The sequence below is a fragment of the Pholcus phalangioides genome, unplaced genomic scaffold (genome assembly GCF_987345545.1).
Source record: "Pholcus phalangioides strain wild (caught in Gottingen) unplaced genomic scaffold, Ppha-v1.0 ptg000015l_1, whole genome shotgun sequence".
NCBI classification, from domain to species: Eukaryota; Metazoa; Arthropoda; class Arachnida; order Araneae; family Pholcidae; genus Pholcus; species Pholcus phalangioides.
The window spans coordinates 12054733-12079654 of record NW_028301608.1 but is presented as its reverse complement, the minus strand read 5'-3'; the positions used below and the strand labels follow the sequence as shown (position 1 = coordinate 12079654).

At 35.5% G+C, this 24922-nt stretch overlaps 1 protein-coding gene across 1 annotated transcript in view; it reads left to right on the top strand.

Annotated features, from left to right (window-relative positions):
• mib2 (E3 ubiquitin-protein ligase mind bomb 2) overlaps positions 1–24922 on the top strand; it is a 79385-nt gene that overhangs the window by 9857 nt on the left and 44606 nt on the right. Inside the window, exons 2-3 of the mRNA XM_089242804.1 lie at positions 18178–18453; positions 22099–22270. Of these exons, the coding sequence (XP_089098930.1) occupies positions 18231–18453; positions 22099–22270 (395 nt within the window). The 5' untranslated portion in view covers positions 18178–18230. The remainder of the gene's footprint in view (positions 1–18177; positions 18454–22098; positions 22271–24922) is intronic.

Below are 24922 nucleotides of genomic sequence, written 5' to 3'. Positions count from 1 at the left end.
CATTGAAATTTATCTTCATAGACAGGTATATATACTATATAGCCAACAGTCAGTGTCCTGTTTGGAGTTTAGACATTTTCTCGAATTTCTAGGAAAATATTGGGTAAATCATTCTGAAATTTCGGTCGCGTAAACCCTATGCTTGTACTCACAATTTCTAGTGAAAATTTAGCCACAAGTGCATTTAGGGGGGGGGGGGACCGACAATGAATTGAAATAAGAAAAAGGTGTTTTTGATCAACCCTGTATGATAATGATAAAAAAACTGCAAATAATTTGTAACTTTCCCAGAATACTGTACTAACTTTGTCCAATAGTTGTGCGCATTTTCGTAAGAATAGCACGTTATATAATTCACAAAGATATAAATGTTTTTTTTTACACAATTCCAATTTTCATCGCGTGTTTTTCGCTTATGACATCCGAAGTTTTCAATCACAAATACAGTAAAACCTCGGTAAGTCGTCACCTCATGTTACCGAAAACTTATGACGACTTAAGCGAAGTGCCGTCAGTTTCAATGTGCAATATTGTGAAAATCGTGTAAATTTAAAATAACATAACATTTATTGAAATATGAATGAAAATTATATAATATTAAATTTATAGATTGCAAAAGAAAAAAAAATAATAGAAATTTCTTACCTTTTTCGATCTTTTATTAAATTATTGCGGTAAAATGTATTGGTACTTTGATTTTGTACTAGTAATTTTTAATTTAGACTTATCATAGCAACTGATAGAATAGCTAGCTTTTCTTCAGAACAGACCTGTTGGACATTAATTTTACATAGACATGAAACTTAATTTTAGAATTTTAATTCATCAGTGGTTCATGATACAAGTACAAGGTAATCTCTTATACAGGATCAACTTTCGACTTGACGGGGAGGGCCTTGGGCAGGGAAAAATAAAAATTCGAAGACCTCAACTTTGGAAAGAATGTCTGGTTTATGTACAAAGATATTTTGTTAAAATTTGTAGCCCTGAGTTAGTGGGGGCCCATGCAGAAATCAGGTGTAGCTCTAACAGTTAACAGTCGCTAAGGTTTCAAAAACCTTAGTCGGCAAATGAACTTCCCAGCGTAACTTTCGATACTTGAACTGTACCGTTTTGGTATTTTGTGCACAGGCTTTTATGGTGACTTTTAAGCATATGGCAATGCTTTTTACAAGCTCTTTTTTTAATGGGAGCCATTAAAATAATGTGTTCCTTTCTCTCAAACTTTTCATAGTGACGACTTAACGAGGTTTTACTGTAGTTATACGATTATTTGCTGTTATTTAATTTTTGGCTTTATTTAGTTTATTTTGATATCATTCAAACGTATTATGCTAAAACGCTTCTCTTACATAGCAGCAGTCGCCACTGTTCGCTCGCTCATTCGCAAAATGTTGTGGGCTCATTCTTGAAATAATCAAATAGCAGATTCGTATACCAATTTGTAGAAAATCCCTTATTATTCAGTTACTTTCAGCAAGTTTCGAAATTACAGCTCACAATAATGCGCATATCTTTCTGAATTTTCACTAACATTCAGCTAGAATTTTCACATAAGTTGCACTTGTTTGACAATCAAACAATGAAAAATACCATTTATATTTCTTGCGCATTCGCAATTAATAACCACTTACTATAAAAATGTTAATATTTTATTGAGTAATAAATTGTCACATTCTAATTTACTGCACAGGATGTGTCATGTATAGTGCCAATTTGTTTGTAAATTTCCTGAAAATTGGTTGAAAACTCCGCATGTTATAAGCGAAAAACATGCAATGAAAATGAGACATTTTTATAAAAAAAACATCTTGAATATACGTGATACTCTCACGAAAATGCACATAAGTATTGGACAAAGTTAATACAATATTTTGTTAAAGTTGCAAATCATTTGTAGCTTTCTCTGATGCAGGGTTGATGCAAGACATTTTTGTGTTAATTTTTTGCCGGTCCCCTAAATGCCCTCCTAACTAAATTTCCACTGGAAATAGTGAGTACCAGTATGAGATATATATGACCGAAATTTCCGAATTTGTCCAGTATTTTTCTTTAATTCGAGAAAAAATGTCTAAACTCCGAAAAGGACACAGGCTTTTGGCAATATGGTGTATATTGCGAAAAAGCTGTGCCCTTCCGTTGCCAAGCTCACAATTTTAAAAACATAATTTTTGGAGCTTAGCGGCGCCTACGCTATTTTTTTGTTTCAAAAAGCACAATCTCCCAGAAATTGACGGAAAAATATCACAATTTATGTTTTTATTAATGAGATGAGCGGTAGTTTCATCCGTGATGTGAGGATTCTGATGCTGTCAAAGCGAGCACACAAAAATACGTGTATTTATTTTTTGTCCGTGTTGTAATACCAGCGCAAAGGTATAGTATTCTATTGTAGTTCGCTTGTGTGCGTGATAAACGATAGTGTTGAACCCGGTTACGTTCACGTTTATATTTGTCGCTCTCTCTCCGGTCATTCTCACATCTCTGTAGCTACGAGTATGCATATCGGTTATAAAAATGAATTTCTTGAAGTGCGTTGAACGGGAGTGCGTGATATGCTGCTTGTATGAATGACCAAGAGGTCGCGCATTCTGATACAGTTGCCGCTCGATATGACGACCCTCCCTTCATCCCGTCGAAAACGGACGTTATATTGGGAGTGTCGTTATATCGAAAGTAAAACATATGATAGCCGTTTTATGAAAACATTTGGGATAACCTACCGGTATTTTGAATGGAATGGCCGCTATAACGTAGGGCCGTTATAACAAGCGTCGACTGTATTTGCTTTCAATACCGACTTCATCACCGAGATTAAAAAGCATAATAGTATGCAAGGAAAAGGAAGCTTTGCAGCGTTTTAAAAGTACGTATTATAGGTCTACTATTAATCAGGTGATTACTAATTCGGGCAAAAGAAACGTTTGGCTCTGAATACTTTGTTGTTGCCCAGATCTCTTCCCGATTTGCCAAGCTTGTTTCGAACACGTGGATGTGGCTGGCTAGGTACCGTTTCGTCCTTTCCCGATTCATCCTTAAGTCAAAATAGTCCCGTTTCATCCGATCTCTTGTTTCCCCTCCCACTTCCCTGGATTACTGTCAATCAAGATAAAACAACCCGTGGTTTTTCACACTGAGAAGAAAGGCCAGTGATTGACGTACCAGCATAATGTCTGAAACAATTCATATTTGGCCATATTACACGGGAATGTCCCGTATTCTTAGTGATATTCCCGTGTTTTTGGTCGTTCTCACTTTTTTGTACAAATTTCTTTGTTTTTTTTTTTTCAAAAGATTTTTTTCAAAAATGTATTTGAAGCGGCATTCTCTATTGAAATTATGAATGAAGATAATTTTCATCACTTGTAAATTATATTATGATAATTACGTATAAATATAAATATTCATCTAAAGATATTTGTTGTGTTCTAAGTTTTTTACCCCGTGGACCACATTGCGATTTCCAGTAAATTCTTCATTACCCTTTAATTAATAATTTATGAGCAATAACTGGGGATTTCGCCGTCTTTCAATCAAGTTTTTGGTGAAAATTGCGAACATTCCGTATTCTACAATATTTAAGCTCCAAATTCCCTGTATTTTTTGAATGAAATATGTTGGGTTTATAATAAAATATACACCCACACACAAGTCACATGGTGAAATATATTCTTTTGAAATATATCTATTAAGATTATTATTTTTTATTGCGTTTTGTAGCAGCTTTTTACTTCTCCGTTCTTCGGGAATTTTTAATAAATTAGGGAATTTGTCGTAAATTGCAGTTTTGTTATTACAATTATGTCTGGTATTGCGGATGGCAGTTTCCCGCATTTTTCTCGTTGAGATGTGTTTACCCTTATCACGAAAAAATGTCTAATTTTCCATCTTAAATCATAATTTGAATATACATGGCAAATGCATGCTACAAATCACAATTAAAAAATAATTTTAATGGATATATTTCTATGTAATAAAGTATATTTCACCATGTGACTTGTGTGTAGGTGTACATTTTATTCAAATTCAAATTATTTAAGATTTTTAAACACAGTTACAAAACATTTAGGGGCTAAGCAAGCTTGTGAGCCCACAAAACAATATCCGATACATATCTGTCGGCATAAATAATAACGAGAGAAAAAAAAGAAAGAAAAAAACACACATATACATATAACACCAAGAAATAAGTGGCAACAGGAATGGAATTGATAAACAAAAAAAATTGGCATTTAGCAGCGTATGCAAGATAAAAGAAGATTACATTGCAATATCAAACAGATAATTTAAATCTTCTTGAGTTAACAACCAAGATTTTAAATTGATAAAAAAAGATGTAAAAGATGAGGAAGTAAATTAAATATTTTGGGAGCTAAATAAAGGAAAATTTTTTTGAAACGAGTTTTATTTGGCCTTGGTACCTGTGTAGTATGACGTCTAAATTGCATTCCAGACTTATGTAATTTCACATTGAGATGGCCACTTCTTTTATAAAACATTTTTAAACTTTTATAAACGTACAAATGTTGCAGAGGGAGTAGCTTTAATTGATTGAATTATAAATTGATTTTATTATAAACCCAACCTATTTCATTCAGAAAATACAGGGAATTTGGAGCTTAAATATTGTAGAATACGGAATGTTGGCAATTTTTACCAAAAACTTGGTTGAAAGACGGCGAAATCCCCAGTTATTGCTCATAAATTATTAATTAAAGGGTAATGAAGAATTTACTGGAAATCGCAATGTAGTCCACGGGGTAAAAAACTTAGAACACAACAAATATCTTTAGATGACTATTTATATTTATACGTAATTATCATAATATAATATAATATCACAAGTGGTGAAAATTATCTTCATAATTTCAGTAGAGAATGCCGCTTCAAATATGCTTCGTTGAAAAAAAAACAGAAAATTGTACAAAAAAGTGAGAACGACCAAAAACACAGGAATATCACTAAAAATACGGGACATTCCTGTGTAATATGGTCAAATATGAATTGTTTAAGACATTATGCTGGTACGTCAATCACTGGCCTTTCTTCTCAGTGTAAAACCACGGGTTGTTTTATCTTGATTGACAGTAATCAAGGGAAGTGGGAGGGGAAACAAGACATCGGATGAAACGGGACTGTTTTGACCTAAGGGTGAATCGGGAAAGGACGAAACGGGACATCACCGATGTGGCTACGTATGGTACCTTGCACTGCTTGAAATAAGAGAAGAAAGAAACAGTGAAAATGTGTGTTGAAATCAAAAATTATCCTCATTTAGATTCATTGTCACTTGTTAGTGACATTCACTGAAGATTCTACCGCATTTTCAGACAAAATGTCTAAAGAAAAAAAAATTAGTCATTTCACTTTGTACAATGGCTTAAAATCCATTTTGAAGTACATTTATGAAGTACATTTGTGCTGTCACAAGATCAATTTATTTTAGAAATAATTTTTTTTGTAGAGTTGTCATTCACATAATTTTCTTTTTTCATTGGTTTACAGCATAGTTTCCCAACCTTTTTTGTCCCATCGCCCCTTGACTTGACTTGTTTTACGTCCTTTCGTACCAACCTAGGGTTTTAGGACGGGCAGAAAAAAGAAATATAGAAGGTTAATGTGTTAGTTTGTTAAAGAAAAAAAAAAATTTTTTTTTTGATACATCAACATATTAAAAAAAAAAAAAAAAAAAACCAATATCATACATTTAGAATATTGTAAAATAACTAAAACATATATATAACTATACACATTCATTTTGTATATACCACATGAACAAAAACCCAAACAGGTGCACAGCCTTATCACAAATTGTACAAATATTAAATCAAATTCACAATATATACAGCACAAGAAATTTTCTCAAATCAAACCAAATAGCTACATACAAGAAAAACAATCATACTTGTATGATCCAACAGAAATATTCCCACAAAAATCACAATACAATTAGCAAAAAATAATTCCAAAAAACAAACAAATGCATTATATATAAATATATACAAGAATTACAACGATATTTACAAGATATGAGTAGATGGAACATCAAATCAGGGACTTGAAAGAAAAAAAAAAAATATATATATATATATAAAACGACCATTCAAAAAAGGATGTATATCAAAATTTAGAAGGAAAAAAAAATCAGAATATACTATATTACATTTAGATAAATACACTTCCAATCCTTTGACAAATAATTTTGGAGGAGCAATAAACAGCTCTCCAATTACATCCCATCGCCCCCTTCTTCAGAAATTTTTTTCCCCCAACGCAATCTAACCCATAGGATCCTATGTTATACCCGTAGCTTCCACCGCCCCCTGGAACTTTCCATTGCCCCCAAGGGGGCGTTAACGCCCACGTTGGGAATCACTGGTTTACAGCCAGCATAGTTCCCAAACTTTTTGTTCCATCGCCCATTCTTTTCCCTCACCGCCCCCCAATTCAAGCGAACCCATAAAGATCCTATGTTATGCCCGTAGCTTCTATCACCCCCCCCCCCCCCCACGGACCATTCCATCTTCCACTTTGGGAAGCTCTGGTTTACAGTATTAATTGTTTAAACGTCTCATTTAAAATCTGTTTTAGAAATTTTCTGAAAGGTATTAAAATTAAATTTACGTATTCTCCCGGGAATGGGTATAGCTATTTTGGAAATGTCTCGGAATGTTTTATTCAATTGATTCATTGAGCGAGAATGGAGTAGCGTTAGCTAGTAATATATATATTTAAAACTACAGTAAAATTCCAATTCACTGTCCAGACCAGGGCTGTGACGGATAACCGAATAGACGGATAACAGAAATCTCTTAATACATATTTACATTAACGTGATTTCACTGCGGGCTTGGGACAAAAATGAAAATAGCGTCCTTTATGTTGTGTCTATTCTAAAATTCTTTGGCAGTTGTGGCATCAGATGAAAGCAAGCCTTCGACGCTTGATATTTTCAATTATGCCGTGGGCCATATGCTGGATAAGTGGAGTTGTATTCGTTGGGAGAAAGAGGCATGATATTTTGCCATCATCACTTTTGAGTTTGCAAGAGGGGTGTGTCGGTCGGGTGATTGTTCAGTTCACTAACAGCAATTCTTCCTGCAACTGCTTTACGGCCGCATGCGCTCTAACTGGAGGCACGGGAACCATTCAGAAAAAAAAATTTCGTTCCATCCAAGCACTTTCTTCGGCATAATAGTTCACAGGCAATGCGTTCATATTTACATTTTCGAAATCACGTGGTTTTTCGGTTTGCCAATTACAAGCGGAGGTAATCTATGATTGCCGGTGGCATTTGCACAGACCATAGCAGTGATCCCATCTTTTTGGACCTTAAAACCTGGGACTGTCTTTTCCGTATTTTTTTTTGTTTAGACGATGACGGAGAACAGAACCTGACGGTTAAACGCGTTTATCGGTTAATCGAAGTTTTACTGTACATAAATTCCTACGTCATTTATGACACATAAATTTTCAGGAAACCGAAATTTTGAGATTTGAACTGAAAAATAAAATAAATTATAGGCATCTTTCCGCAAGTAGAACTATACACGTATGTACAAGAAATTTTAGCATCTAAGTTGCGATCGTATTCGAAAGTGAAAGTGTCACAACGTTTGATAGTTCGTCTTAGCCAATGGGTTTCTCTAGTATTTCATAAGAGGAAACGCGTTTCTTGTCTTTTCTTCTTTTTTGCATGATAAGTAGCGCTTCATGCGTACTTTCTCCTACGATCTTTGAGGACAGATTGGAGCTTTTCGTATTTAACTCAATGTAATCCTGCAGTCATTGAGGTAAGCAGCTCAACCTCCCCCTTCCGTATGTTTTCATTGAGATGCAGTTCGTGAAATGTGTTATTCTGATCAGATGGCATTCGAGATTCATTTCTTGGAGTGGGGGATTATTTAACTGATAATTCATTGATTCCCTAGTGATATTTAGATGCAATTTTATTCTGAAAAATCTGACGAAATTATTGTCTAGTTGATTACAAATTATGTAGAGTCAAATCCGGTTATATCAACATTAGATGTAACAACAATAATTCCCGATTCCAATAGAGAAATGAAAACCCAGGCATTTTTTTTTAACGCCGACGAAATGAGGCGACCCTTGGATATAAGGACGAGTTTTTCGATTTTTAGGATTCTTGTTGCGGCTTTTAAGGTTTTTCCTTTGTGACTAGTTTTAGAGCACTTAAGTGCGGTCTACATCATTCAAGTTACCTGCGGATAATTCCCAGATTACTTAAGTGATTCGTGGCATAATTACAGGTCACTTTAGTGATGCTCGGCACAGTTCCAGAGCGCCGGAAACATTTACAGAGCACTTGAAGGATCCGTGAAACATTTAGAGATCACTAAAGTGACTCTGTAGGGTATATAATAATGGAAAGGTTTTTTCCGGTTTTGGTGTAAGATGTACACGTAATAAGATGCCGTTAAGTGTATTTCATATCTTCATAAAGGGTGGTTGATGACGTAAGCATCATCCAAACCCCCTCTCCCCCTTGTCATCAAAAGTTAGCGAATTGGGACCCCCTCCCCCCCATCGATGCTGATATAATACTTGAATAACATCATAAGCAAAATCTTGACTTTGAAATCCCTAAGGTATTTTTTTTATCAAAAAGTTGAAAAATAGGCGGAAAAAGGCATTTATGGCATTATGCCTGATCTTCCCGGCTCTACAGATGACTATGAAAATAAAAGCATGATTCGCTTTGTTCACTTTTTCTTTATTAGACTTATGATTTTTTTGCAGAGTACTTAACCCTTTGGGGGTAAGACGCTTTTTTTATTCTACAGTATGTAATGAAATTACTTGATAAATGTGTGTGTTTAAGGCCTTATATAAATGTGGAAATGGTGAGAAATATTTTTACCTTGAGAGGGAAGTGGGGTGGTGGTTTAGCGTCATAAGCCACCGCCCCTGTATAAAATTATTAAAAAAAATAAAAATGATGAATTTTTGGAGATGCTAGTTTTGCACTAAAAAGGATGAATATTTATTGGTAATTATATCATATCATTGGTTTGAAAAAATTTAAGAATTTGTGAATTTAAATTAACTTGAATCGTCCTTTGAGGAAATTTTGACGTTCTCATCAATGTCAGCTCGAGGAAAGAATATATCTCTGTCCGTATGGTTGACAGTAAAAAACACGCCGAGTTTCACTTATTACTTTCTAACGTGTGTGCGCTATTGTTTCGGTTAAACAGAGCGAAGAACTTTATCGGCTGATTCACGAATGAATGACTTATTCCACTGAAACGGAGATGGGAGTTTTTTTTATTATATTTTTTTTATTGTCTATAAGATTTTTCGTCTAATCAGGCGGATCCATTTAGTACCAGTGAGGATGAGAAGGAAAAAAAAAGTAGGAGGAAAAAATTTGGAACAACTGGATTGGACATCGTTGTAGCAAATGGAGTATAACCAATTAGGAGATCAGCGACAATTGTCTGAATGGGGTGATAGAGATGGAATTTTTTTTTATCTTTCCTGTGCTCTTTTTACATTTTTTTTTCAATTAATCACTATAGGGTTATAAGGATCGTCATATCTTTCGTTTTATAAAGAAATATATGATGATAATTTTTGGTATAATATTTATTAGTCCTGCAATGATGGTTGGTTGTTAAATGTATTGCTTGCATCGAGATCTTGTGGATTAACATGAGCAAAAGAAAAACATATATATATATATATGCATGCATGCTTTATATTAAAAATTTGCTCCCGGGTTGACGGTAAACCATGCAAATAATTTATGATCTTTACTGAATAGGTATTAGGGCGGTGTATTCAGTTATTATTAGGATGTGAGAGTTTTGGCTTTGTAGATACTTTCTTTACCTTTTAGCATTCATAGAATCGGTAGAATAATAGAGGGGGAGTATAAGAAATGTGAGGGCGGGGGGAAGTATAATACTTGCTATAAAGAAAAAACAGATCCCAAAATAATACAGATTAAGGAATTGATCGGATCATCAAAAAATGCGCTTTTGAGTATTTATTCGTTTGCGAAATATTTTAATTGATTAGCTATAGTTAATAAAAGACATTCAGATGTGTGTGCGTATTATCCCTGTAAAAGGGTTTATCGCAATGCCCTTTGGTGCATCACACACAAGTAGCGATACCGTCAAACCGAAAAATACCTAGGCCACGTCGCCATATGGCAATATCGGCTCATTGTCCTTACGGACTGGATGCCTCTGGCAGTTTAATTATAAAAAACATACATTACACAAAATATACATTACAATCCAAGTAGCGATACCGAACACTTTCGGTGATTAGGTGATGCCCAATACCGATATTATTTAGGCGTTCTTGGCAGTAACTGAAACGTGAGATGACTTAAAAAATATATATACTGAAGAGTATTTCGAGCGAAAAGTAATAAAAACATTAGCCCCGTGTTTACATGTGCAATATAACATCCCGGGAAGTTCCCGGTAATAGGATTTTCGCTACAAACCATTCACATGACTTTTAGTTAATGCCGGTAATTCCCCTCTTCTTTCCGGAAGTCGTCACTGGTTACGTGCGTTGAACGGAAGTGGTTGATTCAAGATGGTTGACGAAGGAGCTTACAGTAGTTTTCGCAGCGCAAAGGATTATGGGAGAGAACGTCGATGTGAACCGCTAATCCACCCCAAAAAAGATGGGCTTTTTTGATGAGCTTCTCTCCTACCTTTTTTTCCCTACCAGGGGAAAAAAAGTTGCCATGCCGGTAATTATCACCAAAGCGACCCCCAATCTTACACATGTGAGATTGGGGGTATATGTAGAGCCCGGAAGATCAGGCATAATGCCATAAATGCCTTTTTCCGCCTATTTTCCAACTCTTTGATAAACAAATACCTTTGGGATTTCAAAGTCAAGATTTTGCTTATGATGTTATTCAAGTATTACATCAGCATCGATGGGGGGGGGGGGTTGCCGATTTGCTAACTTTTGATGACGGGGGGGGGAGGGGGTTTTGGATGATGCTTACGTCATCAACCACCCTTTATGAAGATATGAAATACACTTAATGGCATCTTATTCGGTACGCCAAAACCGAAAAAAACCTTTCCATTATTATATACCCTACAGAGTCACTTTAGTGATCTCTAACATCAGGGCATGATTAACTGATATCAGGACATGATTAACTGTGATTAACCGCCTAACATCTGATGATTTCAAAAAACTGTACGGGGCTATTGTAGTGGTTTCAAAATCCTCCGAAATATATTACATCCTTTATCATAGTAAAGGATATCGTTGTATCGAGAGAAGTTTAACATTACCGATCATAGGGTATTTCAAACGAGATTTGAAAAAATTGTAGAGGGATTTATCGTTATGTAAAGTACCGTTGTAGCGGCGTTTCACTGTATATGCATCTGTTTTTTGGGTATTGCAAATAAATTGAACATGTTTGTTTTTGACTTTGAAACCTTTGTTTTGACACGTCCCCTGGGATATGTTTTTCCTGTTATACAACTCCTATTCGACGGTCACCATCGTAGACGGACATTTTTTTGCGGAACGCCGAGTGGCCGTCTTAAAGGAATTTAATTGTATTTGCTTTTATAAAACGTGATACTCACGTATTCCCAAGAAATCCGCATGTTCTGTTGCATCTAACTCCGCAAATCTGTTCACGGAGTTAGTCGACATCCAACCCGAGCCGGGATTTGAACCCTAGCCTGCGCAGTCAAAGGCTAGTTCCCTAATAGTACGAGATTGTCAGGTGGCAGTCATTGTTCTGCAACAAGCCCTCAGCTGATTGGAAATGTTCTACGGTAACAATTTCCATAAGTGTTTTTTACACTCATTTTTGAATTTCTTCCCGAAATTGTTCTGCGACGTATAGCATGGTTTTTTTTTGCATATTCTGTTTTGGGGCTAATAAAAGGAGGACTAATCGAAGCTTTTCATCAGCCATAAAATCTCTAATCCAGTGTTTTTAGTTTGTGCTAACCATAGCACCATCTCTCTCTGGGTCATACTGAATGCATATACTGACGTAAGCATACCGAGTGACTCCTTGCGTTATGTCTAAATCTTTTATTATATTTTCATTCTAATTTATGCTTTGTTGCTAAACACGTCACTCGGTCTTTTTAGTAATTTTTTTAGTACCATACTTTGCAAGCCACTAGTCTAACCCTTAGTGCGATTCCCATGCTGAAATGATCGGATATTTCTCGTAAGAGCGGGAAGGGATGGTTTGTCCTCTCATAATAAGATGTCAGTACTTTTTTACTACTATTAGCCCGGCTTTTTTGGCTATTGTTAATGACGTAACCCGGCCTCAATTTTCATTTTAAATGATTGACGTTTATGGAGAGTTAAAAAAAACACGATGTGACGTTTTTCCTTCAACGAAGCAGGCCGTTGAACAAATAGCCTTTTCGTGTTCTACGTGATTGCATTGCATGACTAATCTCATCAACTCTACTTGCCTCGAGAACCGTGTGATGAATCGGCTCGATAATGCGATCACTGATATGAAAAATATTTTTCATCATCTTATTAGATAAAATACAGTCCTGGAGAGAAAATTTAAAATGAACTCTTACATCATAATTTGCGCGATCATTCAGCACCCCAGATGAAAGATCAAATCGAGCTGATAAACCCTAATTTTAAGTCTGTAAATTTAAGTTGGGTTTTTTTATTTTGTCAAATGAGGCAGGGTGATTGCACGTTAAGCTCTATAAAATTCATAGTCGATCAGAATCGTTCTTATAGGAAATCCATAAAAGAATAAAAAAAGAAAAATCCGTGACACGGATCATTCGAAATTCTATTACCGCAGAAGCACATCGATCCAAAAAATTACGGGATCGCTGCGGTCCGAATTCATATAATTTTCCGCACCAGCGCAATCGGAATTGTAGGTTTGAGTTCGCATCTTCTCTATATTTTTTATAGAGTTATGTGCTTCCGAATTGTGTAACTTTTTTTTTGTTTCCCCGTTACTTTTTGGTAGTGCTCGTCAACGATATCCGACTGCCCGACATATCTGTCTGCTTGTGAAAAAAATGTTAGCTGTAACGAGAGGTGAATTATGTTTTTTGGTTTGTTATTTTTCTCTTCTCACACCACCAAAGCATATACATTTTGCTATATATTACGAATGTGAAAGGGAATTCCAGCATTCTCTTCCGTGATTGGCGTGTAGATCCTATAGACCTTGCATTTTTTTTCTCTTACTATTATTATCTGAGGTTATTCTAGTGCCGTTACAGATCAGCAGTTGAGCATGATGATCATGTGGTGTGTTGTTTCCTTGCCGTGTTATTTGAAATTCAAGTGGGGAATGGACAAGCATATCATTTTATTTGTATCTCAATGTCTAAAAAGTCTGTCTGTCCTTCCTCGATGTAGACCAACTACTTAAATGTATTCATCATGATGTCCTTGGACAGACTCATAAATATATGAATATCGTTCCTAATGTTTATCTTTTATTCTGTTGATTTAGTTTAAACATCAAAATATTTTTTGATATGGTCAGAAACGGCAGTCCCCCAAAAATGGTTAGCTGGGGGGGGGGGGTGAGTTGGAAAATATTCGACAACGTATTGACTATTCGAGAAAATGAGGAAAAATCATTTGAACATCACTTGGTGTGGGCGAATGAAAATTGAAGTTAATCGAGGTGCCGCCCAATAGAAAGGTTAAGAACAGTTATGCTAGCTCATAAAAACGGATAAACAGTTTCAGAATGAAGCCATAGACTAATGGGCAAACTATGCTCCGCTTAGAGGTTCTATCCGGCCCTCCGCAGATTTCGAAATAATAGTATAAAAGTGGTTTTTTTAATTATATTTGGCTCGCCTAAATATTTTTTTTGCCCGCTCCTACAAAAGTTTGCCCATAGACCATCAGGGATGAGAGTTTAGGAAACGCTTCCAATGAAACTAAAATGTTACGGCCGATGTGCGAAACGCCCAGTCTTCGTTCAATGACCATGCCACGCCACTTATATATACACTGATGTATATCAGCATTGAGTGATGGGCCTCTAGTGAGTGAAGAGTGAGACAAACATTCAGTCTTAATATGAACTGCGTTGACGTGCAACGTCTGTGGTAAGACGATATGTTTCAGACGGAGCGAAACGTGAAGATTAGAAATGGGCATCATAAAATGTCGATAATACGAGTGAAATACAGTAGTCTGTGCCCCAGATAAGTGTGTTCCGTGGAAGTTCCCGTCTTGAGTAACGTTGACATCCATTCTCTTTAGGACTTTTTCGTGATCCATATCGGTCTATATCACGAACTGACAGAGAGGGAAATGAAGTCGCCTTTTTTTTTGTTTCATCTTTCAGATAGTGTAATAAATTGAATACGTGTAAACGTGATTTCCCAACTTCATTTACCATCCGCGCATTGACTGGAAGTACGTACGTCCAATTCTTTTGTCTGTACATAGGAAGTGAACCCCTTTGACGGCCTTCTTCACCGTCATGGTTATGTAAATGAAGAGGGAAGAGAATACTAGTCAGATACACGTGGTCAGTCGTGCGAAGTGGAATGCTTCTTTTTTCTATAAATAGGACAAGAGAGGAAAGTACACAAAGTATTGAATAGAAGGAAAAAAAAACTATAGGTATATCGGAGGACTAAGTGATGTTAGAACGAGCTTTTAAAAGAAATATCTATCAAAAGAAACTCATCTCTTGAGTTTTCATCGTCTTAGAATCTTTTGCATCTTCGGAAGACGGAAGTAAAACAGTAAAGTTCAATTAGAATAAATTACTACGATCCAGACTTTTTCCTTCCAATTTTGTCTCGTAATATTTTTCTATAAAAATTTTCGACGCATTTAATTTTTTAGTGATCCATAAATGGTCGCTGTGATGACTTTTCAGCTTGAATGCCAGCAGGTTTAGTGGCGGGGGCACTTCACTTTTTATAAAAAGTAGTATTTAAGGAGTCAAGAAAATCTTATTTTTCTAAACGCATAGTTGCTATTATCTTTATTTGGTGTGTTCCATATTCTGTTTGTGATGTATTATTACCTACCCGTGTTGGGAAAAGTCTATCACATAAGTAGGTGTAATCCTAGTTATTTTTCTACAAGGTACTTAATTTTTCTTCAAGTTTTACTGTCGTTTTACTTTCCCCGTCAGTTCCCAAGACATCGAAAGATTCCGGCTGTATGATGGCTCGTAATCGATGGGATTAAAGGTGTTTAGATCTTCATTCCAAAATGCTGATGGCGGACGGATTCCCACTGGCTTTTTCCGCCCAGACGCGAATGCTACAAAAGAGGTTTAATATCTCTCTCTTGTGTTACGCTAGAAATTCCTTACGCGCGCCATTCCCACTGTACTTCGTGAGTAAAAGCTTCAAGAGTTCCGGTTTACTCGTATTCTGATAAAGCTTGCGCCTTTTAACAGAAAATTGTGGAATTTTAGTTATGGTTTGGTCAGTAATTTTACGCAGCCGAAACGTTGAAACCGCGTTGTTGTCGACCATGTTTATTTGTAGTAAAAGAAACATTTTTTTATATACCGTATATAAGCCGAGTTTTTTTGTGGAAAAATTCGTTCCTCAAGTCGGGGGGTCGGCTTATACTCGGGTCAGTTCTTGATTACAAAATATCGACCCCTGCAATCAGTAGTCATTCTTGTAGGCGGCATTATTGGTACGAGATATGTTTAAACCCCACAGAACCAATAATGTCAAAGCCGAGGCAAAGAAATCGAAAATATCATTGGCTTTAATACCAGGTGGGCTAACGTCGATTGTACAGCCTTTAGATGTGAGCATGAACAAGCCTCTCAAAGACTATTTGAGAAATTTGTGGATCGAATGGATGAGTTCCGATGATATAAAAAGTGGTTGAAGAAACCTTACATTGGCCTAGTGTGGCAATGGGTACATGAGGCGCAGAATTTTGTTTCTGCCGAAATTATCATCCGATCCTTCAAAAAGTGTTGCATCAGCAATGCGATGGACGGAACAGAAAATGATATCCTCTTTGAAAGTGACAATGGCAATGACAGCCCAGATGAGGATAAAAACGAAGATGCCGCATCCCCATGATGATCTGATGGATTAGGGTGAGCTTGGAGACTCAAAAGAAACGGATTAAAAAGTTTGAATCATTTTCTATTGTAAATTTCCGTAAGATATTCATTTTGCATGAAAATATATAAAAAAAAAAATTCTCTGAAATGCACGGATTTTTTGGGGGTCGGCTTATACACGGGTTTTCAATTTATTGCGGTTTTGGTGGTCCTGAAGTGGGGGGGGGGGGTGGTCGGCTTATACATGAGTATATACGGTACTTTATAATATATTTCACATTGATTGATTTAACGTTTCTCCAATGTTTGAAATGGTGGGTTTCAATTACTTTTTTTACGCGATTTCGTGGTGTGATTCAATGGATTACTTTTCAGATTTAAATGAGTGTATAGTGATTTAGTACGATTAATATGACTTTCGCATGTATCGGAATTTGTACCGGAACCCTCAAATTTTTGTTAGTTCACTCTACATCCATAATAATTTCTCTATAATGAATTTTTGACTTAAAAGTGACTTCGTTTTATGGAGACGCTGCTGTATTGTCGCGTCCATTTAACCTCTATTTCCCGTATACAGGGTGTTCCTCTTCCATGTGTTTACTTAATTTTAAACAAAGAAAAACTCATCTAAGGAATTTTCATGAAGTTTTTTTTAATATTTTTTCAGTAGCAATTGATTTTTATTTATCGAGTTCGGACGGATATTATTTTTAGCCGACGCGGAAAAATTATGAAGGAAATGTTTTATTATAATGTTTTCTCGGGACTGATTATGCGGGGTTCGATTCATTCGATTTGCTCACGGACAAGTAAAACCATTGCCATAATTAGATCGCAATACGTATACTCTGGTGTTTTCTCGAATACTCATCATGGGCCCGTGATCGTCGGCAGTTCGTTGTATTGTCCTAAAGCACCGTCCGTATGTATGTTAGTTTAAATAATAATAAGATAGGGAAAAAATGACCTGAAATTAATAGGCTGCGAATGTCCGAAGGGATGCGTGTAATAAACTTTTGAGATTCCATACCCGTGAATAGTGTGCGTTAATCAATCAACTTTAACCCATCATTACAAACTAAGTTGAGTATTACGCTTACGTGTATTGCCCACAGCAAGAGCTGAATAACTTCAAAGAAATTCTAAACTATTCTGTACCCATTTTTTTTCTAATGTCTTTTTGGCCAAGGGCTGGAGATTTACTAATCTTCAAGCTTCATATTTTTTGCGTTTTTGTTTTTTTCTATTCTTGTTTCTAATCTTCTTATCGTGCATAAACCGTTAGCACCCCCCCCCCACTTTTTCCCCGTTTTGTTATTTATATTTGGCAAACAAGAGGATTAACTTGAACAAAATGTTGCACTCCAGTGCATTATAGCCTGTATGTACAGCATTTGTATGGTTGGTTTGATCTTAGGGTTTTAAAACATAATAATGGATGACAAATCTTTGTCCAAACCATTAGATATCCTTAAAGGTTCATTTCACCATCAAATAGAACGTATTTTTAAGGCTTTTTTTTAAGTGGTGAGAATGTCTAGAGAAATTATATTGAGTATATTGTCTTTCTTCCCTCCACATATCTGCAATTTGGACAATTAATGGATAAAGATGAAGCATTTGTATTTTGAAAATTAGGGCTTTCTTTGGTGTTTGGTTTTGATTATTATAATGGATTGGTTTCAGGAATAAAAATGAACAAATTTATATATGAAGTTCATGAATTTGGAGCTTGAGTCATTCATTATAAAGACTCATTTTTGAATTTGAAAGTCATTTTTTAATTTAATTTTCATTTGAGTTTTTATTCAGGTTCATAAGATAGTGAGTTGCATAGAAAGGATAGAAAGTGGATAGAAAGATACACAAGAAGTTTTGTAAAGGTCGAAATTCTAGTAGAGAGCAATATACTTTACCTTTCATAGACATCTCAACTTGTGCAACAACCCTAAAAACTAATATTTCCCTTCGAGTTTGCAGTGCTGAGAGCCAAAAATTATGATTCTCCCCTGCTAATTTACGATTGGTTTGTTGCTCTGTAATATTATTTAAATCTATTTCTGCAGTTTTGTTCCCATTTGCCCCATTTTATGGTACTGACTTTATTTGTTTATTTGAAATTTCAGAATGAGAAGCACACACATCTTGTGATTACTGTTCAGCCTGGTAATAATAAAGAATGGAAGTTGGCTTGAGAGTTGTCAGAGGTCCAGACTGGAAATGGGACAACCAAGATGATGGTGAAGGTCATGTTGGTACTGTAGTAGAAGTTGGTAAGCCTGGAAGTGCAACTTCACCAGACAAGACTGTTGTTGTTCAGTGGGACTCTGGATCCAGAACAAACTATCGTGTTGGCTACCAGGGTGCCTATGATTTGAGAGTATATGATAATGCTCCTTTAGGTATGTCTTGAAAATACTTGTTCTATGGTGATAATGTTATTACTGTGATATCGGGGAAGGTCTGTCCCGCCAAAATTTGGGTTAGTTTTCCACACCTTTAACAAGACAGACCCTTCACAAAGTACAAATTAATAAAACTATGGATTTGGTATTTCTTTTGCAATATATCAACTAGATTGTTTCTTTTTCATGAAATTTATTTTCACAAAATTAAGGAAAATTTTAAGAAAAAGAGGACCCTAAAAAAATGTCAACAGACCCCTGATTATATTTTTCATTCATGTCTATTTATACACATAAAAATGATATTCTGTATGTGTGTATACAAGGCTCCCACTTGTCCTACGTTTTGGTAAAATATCCTACTGGTGTCCTCTTGTAAAAGTAATCCGGTTTAAGTTAGTCTGGAGCAACTCCCTATCGTTTTGATTCCTGATTACGCCCATTAGCTTCACATCATCTGCGAATTCGCTAGTAATTCTCCATCGATACCCTGATTGCGTTTATCGATAAAAAGTGAAAAAAGTATGGGGCCAAGGACACTTCCTTGATGAACTCCACTTGTGACGTCTGTCCAACCAGAGAATTCCCTGATCACCATAACACGTTGCGACCTATCTCTTAACCACGATTCTATCCAATTCAGCAAGTTGCCCCCAATTCCAATCTCGTGTAAACGCTTCAAGAGTTTACCATGTTGGACCTGATCGAATGCCTTCTGGAAATCAAGGTAAACAACATCTATATTTTTGCTCTTACCCAAAGCCTTAGTTACATGATCATAGAAGCAAAGGAGGTTAGTTACACATGACTTCCCCTTCCTGAACCCATGCTGATTATCCGACAATACATTATTCTCGTCTATCCACTTCACAAACCGCCTTTTGATGATAATTTCCAAAATTTTCGAGAGGGAACTCGTCAAACTCACTGGACGATAATTGGACACTGCTTCTCTACTACCCTTTTCAAATTTCGGAACAACATTAGCAAGTTTCCAATCCCTTGGGACGATACCCTACCAAATCCTATGAATTATCTACCAAATCCTATGAATAAAATTTCTGTAATTGATTTTAATTGAAGAAAGAATCATCGATATATATTTTCAAATAGGCCTATTACAAATATAGTAGATTAAAATTCATGATTCTTCCAAAGCAGAAATTTCATTGTTTTTTAAGTTATTTGGGGGCGGAGGTGTGTATGTGGGCCATTTGGTTAATTAATTTTTCTTGTGTGTGTGTGCACGCGCGTTTCAAAGAGGAATGTGTACGAGGTACATGTTCGGTTAAGTAGTAGTAAATAGTCAAGTTTGAGTGCATAACAGTCAGTTCATTTAAAACCTTTTCGAAAGTGGGTTGTGACCAAAATGATCTGCTAGGCTCACTGTGCCTGACTATGCAACATTTATAAATTTATGTGATTTAACCTTCCAATGCATGGGTTTGGTTTATGAGACCCATATGGATTTACAGGCAGGTGACACAGGAACATGTTTCTTAAGTTCTCGCTAACTTTTCCTTTTGTTAGGCACATTTGATCTGACAGGCGCAGCACATGCATTTTTTCACCTCGCCCCTCTGCATTAAAATTTGTTCTACTGGCTTTATGTCAAATGCATGGTTTTTGCAGAAACTTTTTTCCATTGACATCTGCAATATTGATGTTCATCATTTAGCAGTTGTAAGAATGAACTTATTTAGGTGTTTAGTATATTTTTTTAATGTGTGCCTATCGAGAACATTGCATCCGAACTCAGCGTTTAACATATTGCGCCCAACGGAGGGTTAAAAAAAGGATGGACAATGTAGTAAAACCATCTGGTCACCTTGACTTATTTACATTGGACCTTGTAATTTACTTATTTTGCACTGTGCTTTTGGAAGTGGTCTCGAAAGAGCGTTATTCTGAAAAAAATCTTGTATGTCTTCATAATTTGCTGTGCATTGTTGAAGAGAGTTGTCAGACTGGACTGTAAAAGACACAAAAAAATAAAAATAAATAAATAATGTAATATATATATATATATATATATTGTGAGGAGAGACAGAAAATAATTATTTGCCGAAAATTTTTGTTGTTGTCAAGTCACTTCTGTCATTTTGCTTTGGCTTGAGTCAATCTTACAAGATACTAAGTGCTATGATTTTTTTTTTAATTTTTAAAAATGAAAAATGAAATTTTTTTGAGACATTTTTTTTATTATGCTATGATTATGTTGCCGAAGAAGGGTAACCCTGCCATCCTACTTTTTTAGTCCTACGTTTTTCTACTTTTTCCAATTTTTTGTGTGGGAGCCCTGGTGTGTGCATATTCTCTATATAAATCTACATTTCTCGACTGATCTCTGCCAAGTTTTAAATACATACCGAACAACTCTGTCAAAAATGCAGTGATCTTTGGCTCTCAATGATAAGCTACTCCATATAGTTTTTAAAAACTGGGCAAATGCCTGAAATTGTGAAAAACTGTCCAGCAACAATGGTTTGAAGGTCTCAATGGCTTTTGAAATATTTACTTTGCTTGCTGTGATTCCCAAAAGTTTATCCCTTTGGAACGATTTCTCACTTTAATGTTCCCAGTATGTGGGGCAAATCTGGGCAGTGCTGGGTATTTTGCTAGTTTTGTATAAAAGTAATACAGTCAACTATTGATAAGTAGAATGTGCAGTGGCTGCAAAAAACTTTAAGTTATCGTTAGTTCGATTTATCAGAAATTCTGATTTATTAAAATAAGTGTTATTTACGAATGTCTTATTAGTAAAACATATCAAACTACTGGAGATAAGGGATAAGTTATTCAAATTTAATATTTAATTATTGAATGAAGGCATTTAGAAACAAACTAGATGTACATACTGTATTATGGAAACGGTCATATACATGATACTCCTATTAAATGAAACAAATTATAAATAAAGTGTATACAACATTATTTTCTGTCAAAAATGCAAAGGTCTTTGCCTCTCCCTTTGTCCTTGTTTCTTGAGAAAGTCATTTACTTTCTGCAAGCAATCAAATGAATCTGCTACATTCTGTTGCTAAATGCTAAATTCTGTTGCTAAACATTAAATTCTATTACTATATGCCAAATTCTATTGTTAATCTCTGCATTTTGTTGCTAAATGTTATTTTTTAATTTCTGTGATTCCTGAAAACTTCGACTTAAAGGAAGAAAGCTTTGAATAAAGGTAAAATTTTAACACTAAAATGCAAAAAATTCCCCAATTTGAAAATTTCGAATTAAACAGATATTCAACTTATCACCAATTGACTGTGTTATCCTTGCAACTGCATGCTATATAGTAAATATAGGCCAATTTGTAATGAGCCAAATTCCATTTATTAGAATATGTTTAATTCAAAGTTTTTGTCAGCTGCTGCATATTATAGTTATTGAGATTTCACTTGTTTGTTTAAAATTAGGAAAGGCTGAGCCTATTGGATTGACTCTCTTTCCCCCATTAAATGTATTTGATAAAATTTGAAAAAAAAAAATTGAATTAAAACTGAATTAAACTAATTTAATTAGTTCTTCATTAAACTAATTTAATGAAGAACTAATTTTGAAGTTTTTCAAAAACTATTTTTCCCTGTTTGCGTAATGCTGAACTTTCCAACTATCATCTGCTCTTTCCTTCAGGTATAAAGCATCCAAACATTATCTGTGATTCCTGCAGAAAACAGGGTATTTGCGGCACAAGGTGGAAATGCACTAGATGTTTTGATTTTGATTTGTGTACATTATGTTATATGGCAGACAAGCATGATCCCACTCATTCTTTCCGTCGATATGAAACTGCTGCATCTTCTGGGTGAGTATATTGTTTATATTGTAGTTGAGGGTCTAAGGGTTTTTCAAATTAATTTTTTTCCCATAGAGAAGGGAAGAATTCTGTAAAAGAAATTTCATGTGAAATTAAATTCTATAGTTGATACTTTAATGTGCATCATAAGATTAATTTGTGAATATTAACACACTAGTTACCTATTACTTATTCCTGCAATGATTTATATGATCCTAATACAAATGAAAATCCTATATAGCAATACCCTCTATTACGATAATCTCTCTCTCACCCATATATAAAGATATTACTCGCTGGTCCTGAAGCAATTTTCATAGTGTTAACGTGTATTCCATCTAAAACAATAAATCCTTTCTTAAGATGTGTTTCTTTGGTCCCTTTAGTACTGTTATATAGGGGTTTCACTTTATATGATTGCCATCAAAATTTAATCATTTTCTTGGGAAACTGAGAATCAAGAAAACATTTTCTGGATATTATGTGAGATGAACTTGGAAAGAAAAGTCATCAGATTTCCATCGGGACTCAAACCCAGTTCTTTCAAACCAGGCTAGCATGCTACTACCTACACCAGTGGTTCTCAACCGGGGGCCCTAGGATATTCCAGGGGGGCCGCGAAGAAATTTGTGACATTAAATTTTTTTAGTCAGAGTGACTAAAAAAAATTTAATTTCAAACAAAATGCACAGAATATCTTTTTCGTAATTTTTCTCCATTCAAGTAACATTAACATGAGGAACAAGGAAATAAAAAAAAAAGTGGTTCATGTAATCTCTGTGGTTTTACAACTTGGGGGTGATAGTAGGCCCTGACATAAACTATAGAAGAGGTTTAAGCAAAATGGAATAACTGTAAAGACAGAAAATTGTGTGTGTTCAGACTTTTCATTCAAAGAGGGCTGCCATGAAGACATTCTTTGACATTCTTTTGAGTGCTGGTAGTAAATGTAATCCAAGAAGTAGATGGATGAAAAATGAAAGCTTGTAAAAAACCCATCATTTTCATGCAATTACAGATGGATAGCCATCTAGTTTAGCACAAAGCTATCTTTAGCCAGCACTGAGTGGTCTGATGGGGAATATATTTATAAAAATCGAATACAGAATGATTGCTCTGGGGTATTTTTTTATGAATTTTGAAAGGGGGTGCCAATCCATTGCCTCTGTTGAAAATAAATAAAGTCGAATTCAGTTATAACGAACTCCAAGAGATCAAATCATACATGGGGAAAAATACCAGCGAAATTTAAAATTTTTTAAAACTACATTGCTATGATAATGTATTGGGACTGGGGCGGCTTAAGCGAGGGTGCAAGGGGTGCGGCCCACCCGGGCGGCAGCGTAGACTTTACTTAAGACAACAGAATTTAACACAGTAAAAATTCACGACATCACGCTTTTGAGTCCTACTATACCTCGACAACGGAAACATTGAGAAAATAGACAAGGCCTGTGATCGTAATACCAGAATTTTTTTTTACCCATTCACCCCAGATTTAGCAAACGTTGCCACATGTGGCTGCAATGGGTCGTGTTGCCAAGCACCATCCCTGTACAAGGGCCATTTTGGTTCCCTCACCTATGGCCCCCCACAAGAGCCCGGGATAATTCTCATAATTTTTTGGCTTTTTCAGGCTATAAATTAACTATAGAAGGGGCTGTGAGAAATCTGACTGGGAGAGGGCCCGTGAAAGATCCCAGCCTAAGGGCCCATACCCTCACTCAGAATTTGATCCACAATAGTCAAATGAAGGCAAAGGAAAATTTATGTTTTTCACTTGTCCGGCCCCTGGAATACCAGAAACAATTTTGAAAAAATTTTCTTAATAAAAATTATCCCGTTAAATATCATCTTCACAGGATAAGTGATAATGGCTCACAAAAATAAGTGCTCTTTCAAGGATTAAGTTATCTGGCATTTATTAAGAATGGTAAAATAATTCTAGAACAAAAAATTTTCTACTTCGAAAGCGGGACGTATGGTCACGGACATTTTGCACGGTAAACAATTATGTGCGGCTTTCTTCTAAAAAAAATCAGGTTTATCTCCAGGTGCCCTTCACCGATAATGCTTCCTTTTAACTGCCCTACTACTGGCCTGCAGCATCCCAAATAATTTCAATGCAATTTTCCTATCCTGCAAGAACAATGTTGTGGACATTAGAAAAAAAATTCTAAAAAGGCGTATGACTACATTTAAAGCAATTTAAATCCGTTTGTTAGAGACTCACTGCATCTGCTGATTTATAAAAAAAGTGCAATAAATTCTCACCTAAGTCTTCACTTTGAAATGCCCATAACCCTCTCAATGCGTCTCTTTGCATCTGTCAACCTAAAATTTATGGTTTTTAGTGTTGATAATATGCATGCAAAACCAATTCAGCGACGCGTTTTCATAATCTGCAAAAACTGCTTGGATTTGATAGTTGGAAATGATGTCTAAATGCCAAAGATTTGGAGTTCGAATCAAAATGAAAATGTCAAATAATTGAAATTGTGCTTCGAAATATTTTAATATTGAAAGCTATATATATAGAGATTAATCTTGTGCCCATAGTCATACGTCTCATAAATGTGAAATTTTGTCATAAAACTGAGAGTGAGGCACGAATCCCCTTGCTCACAAGTGGAATTTCGAGGCATTAACACACAACCGAGC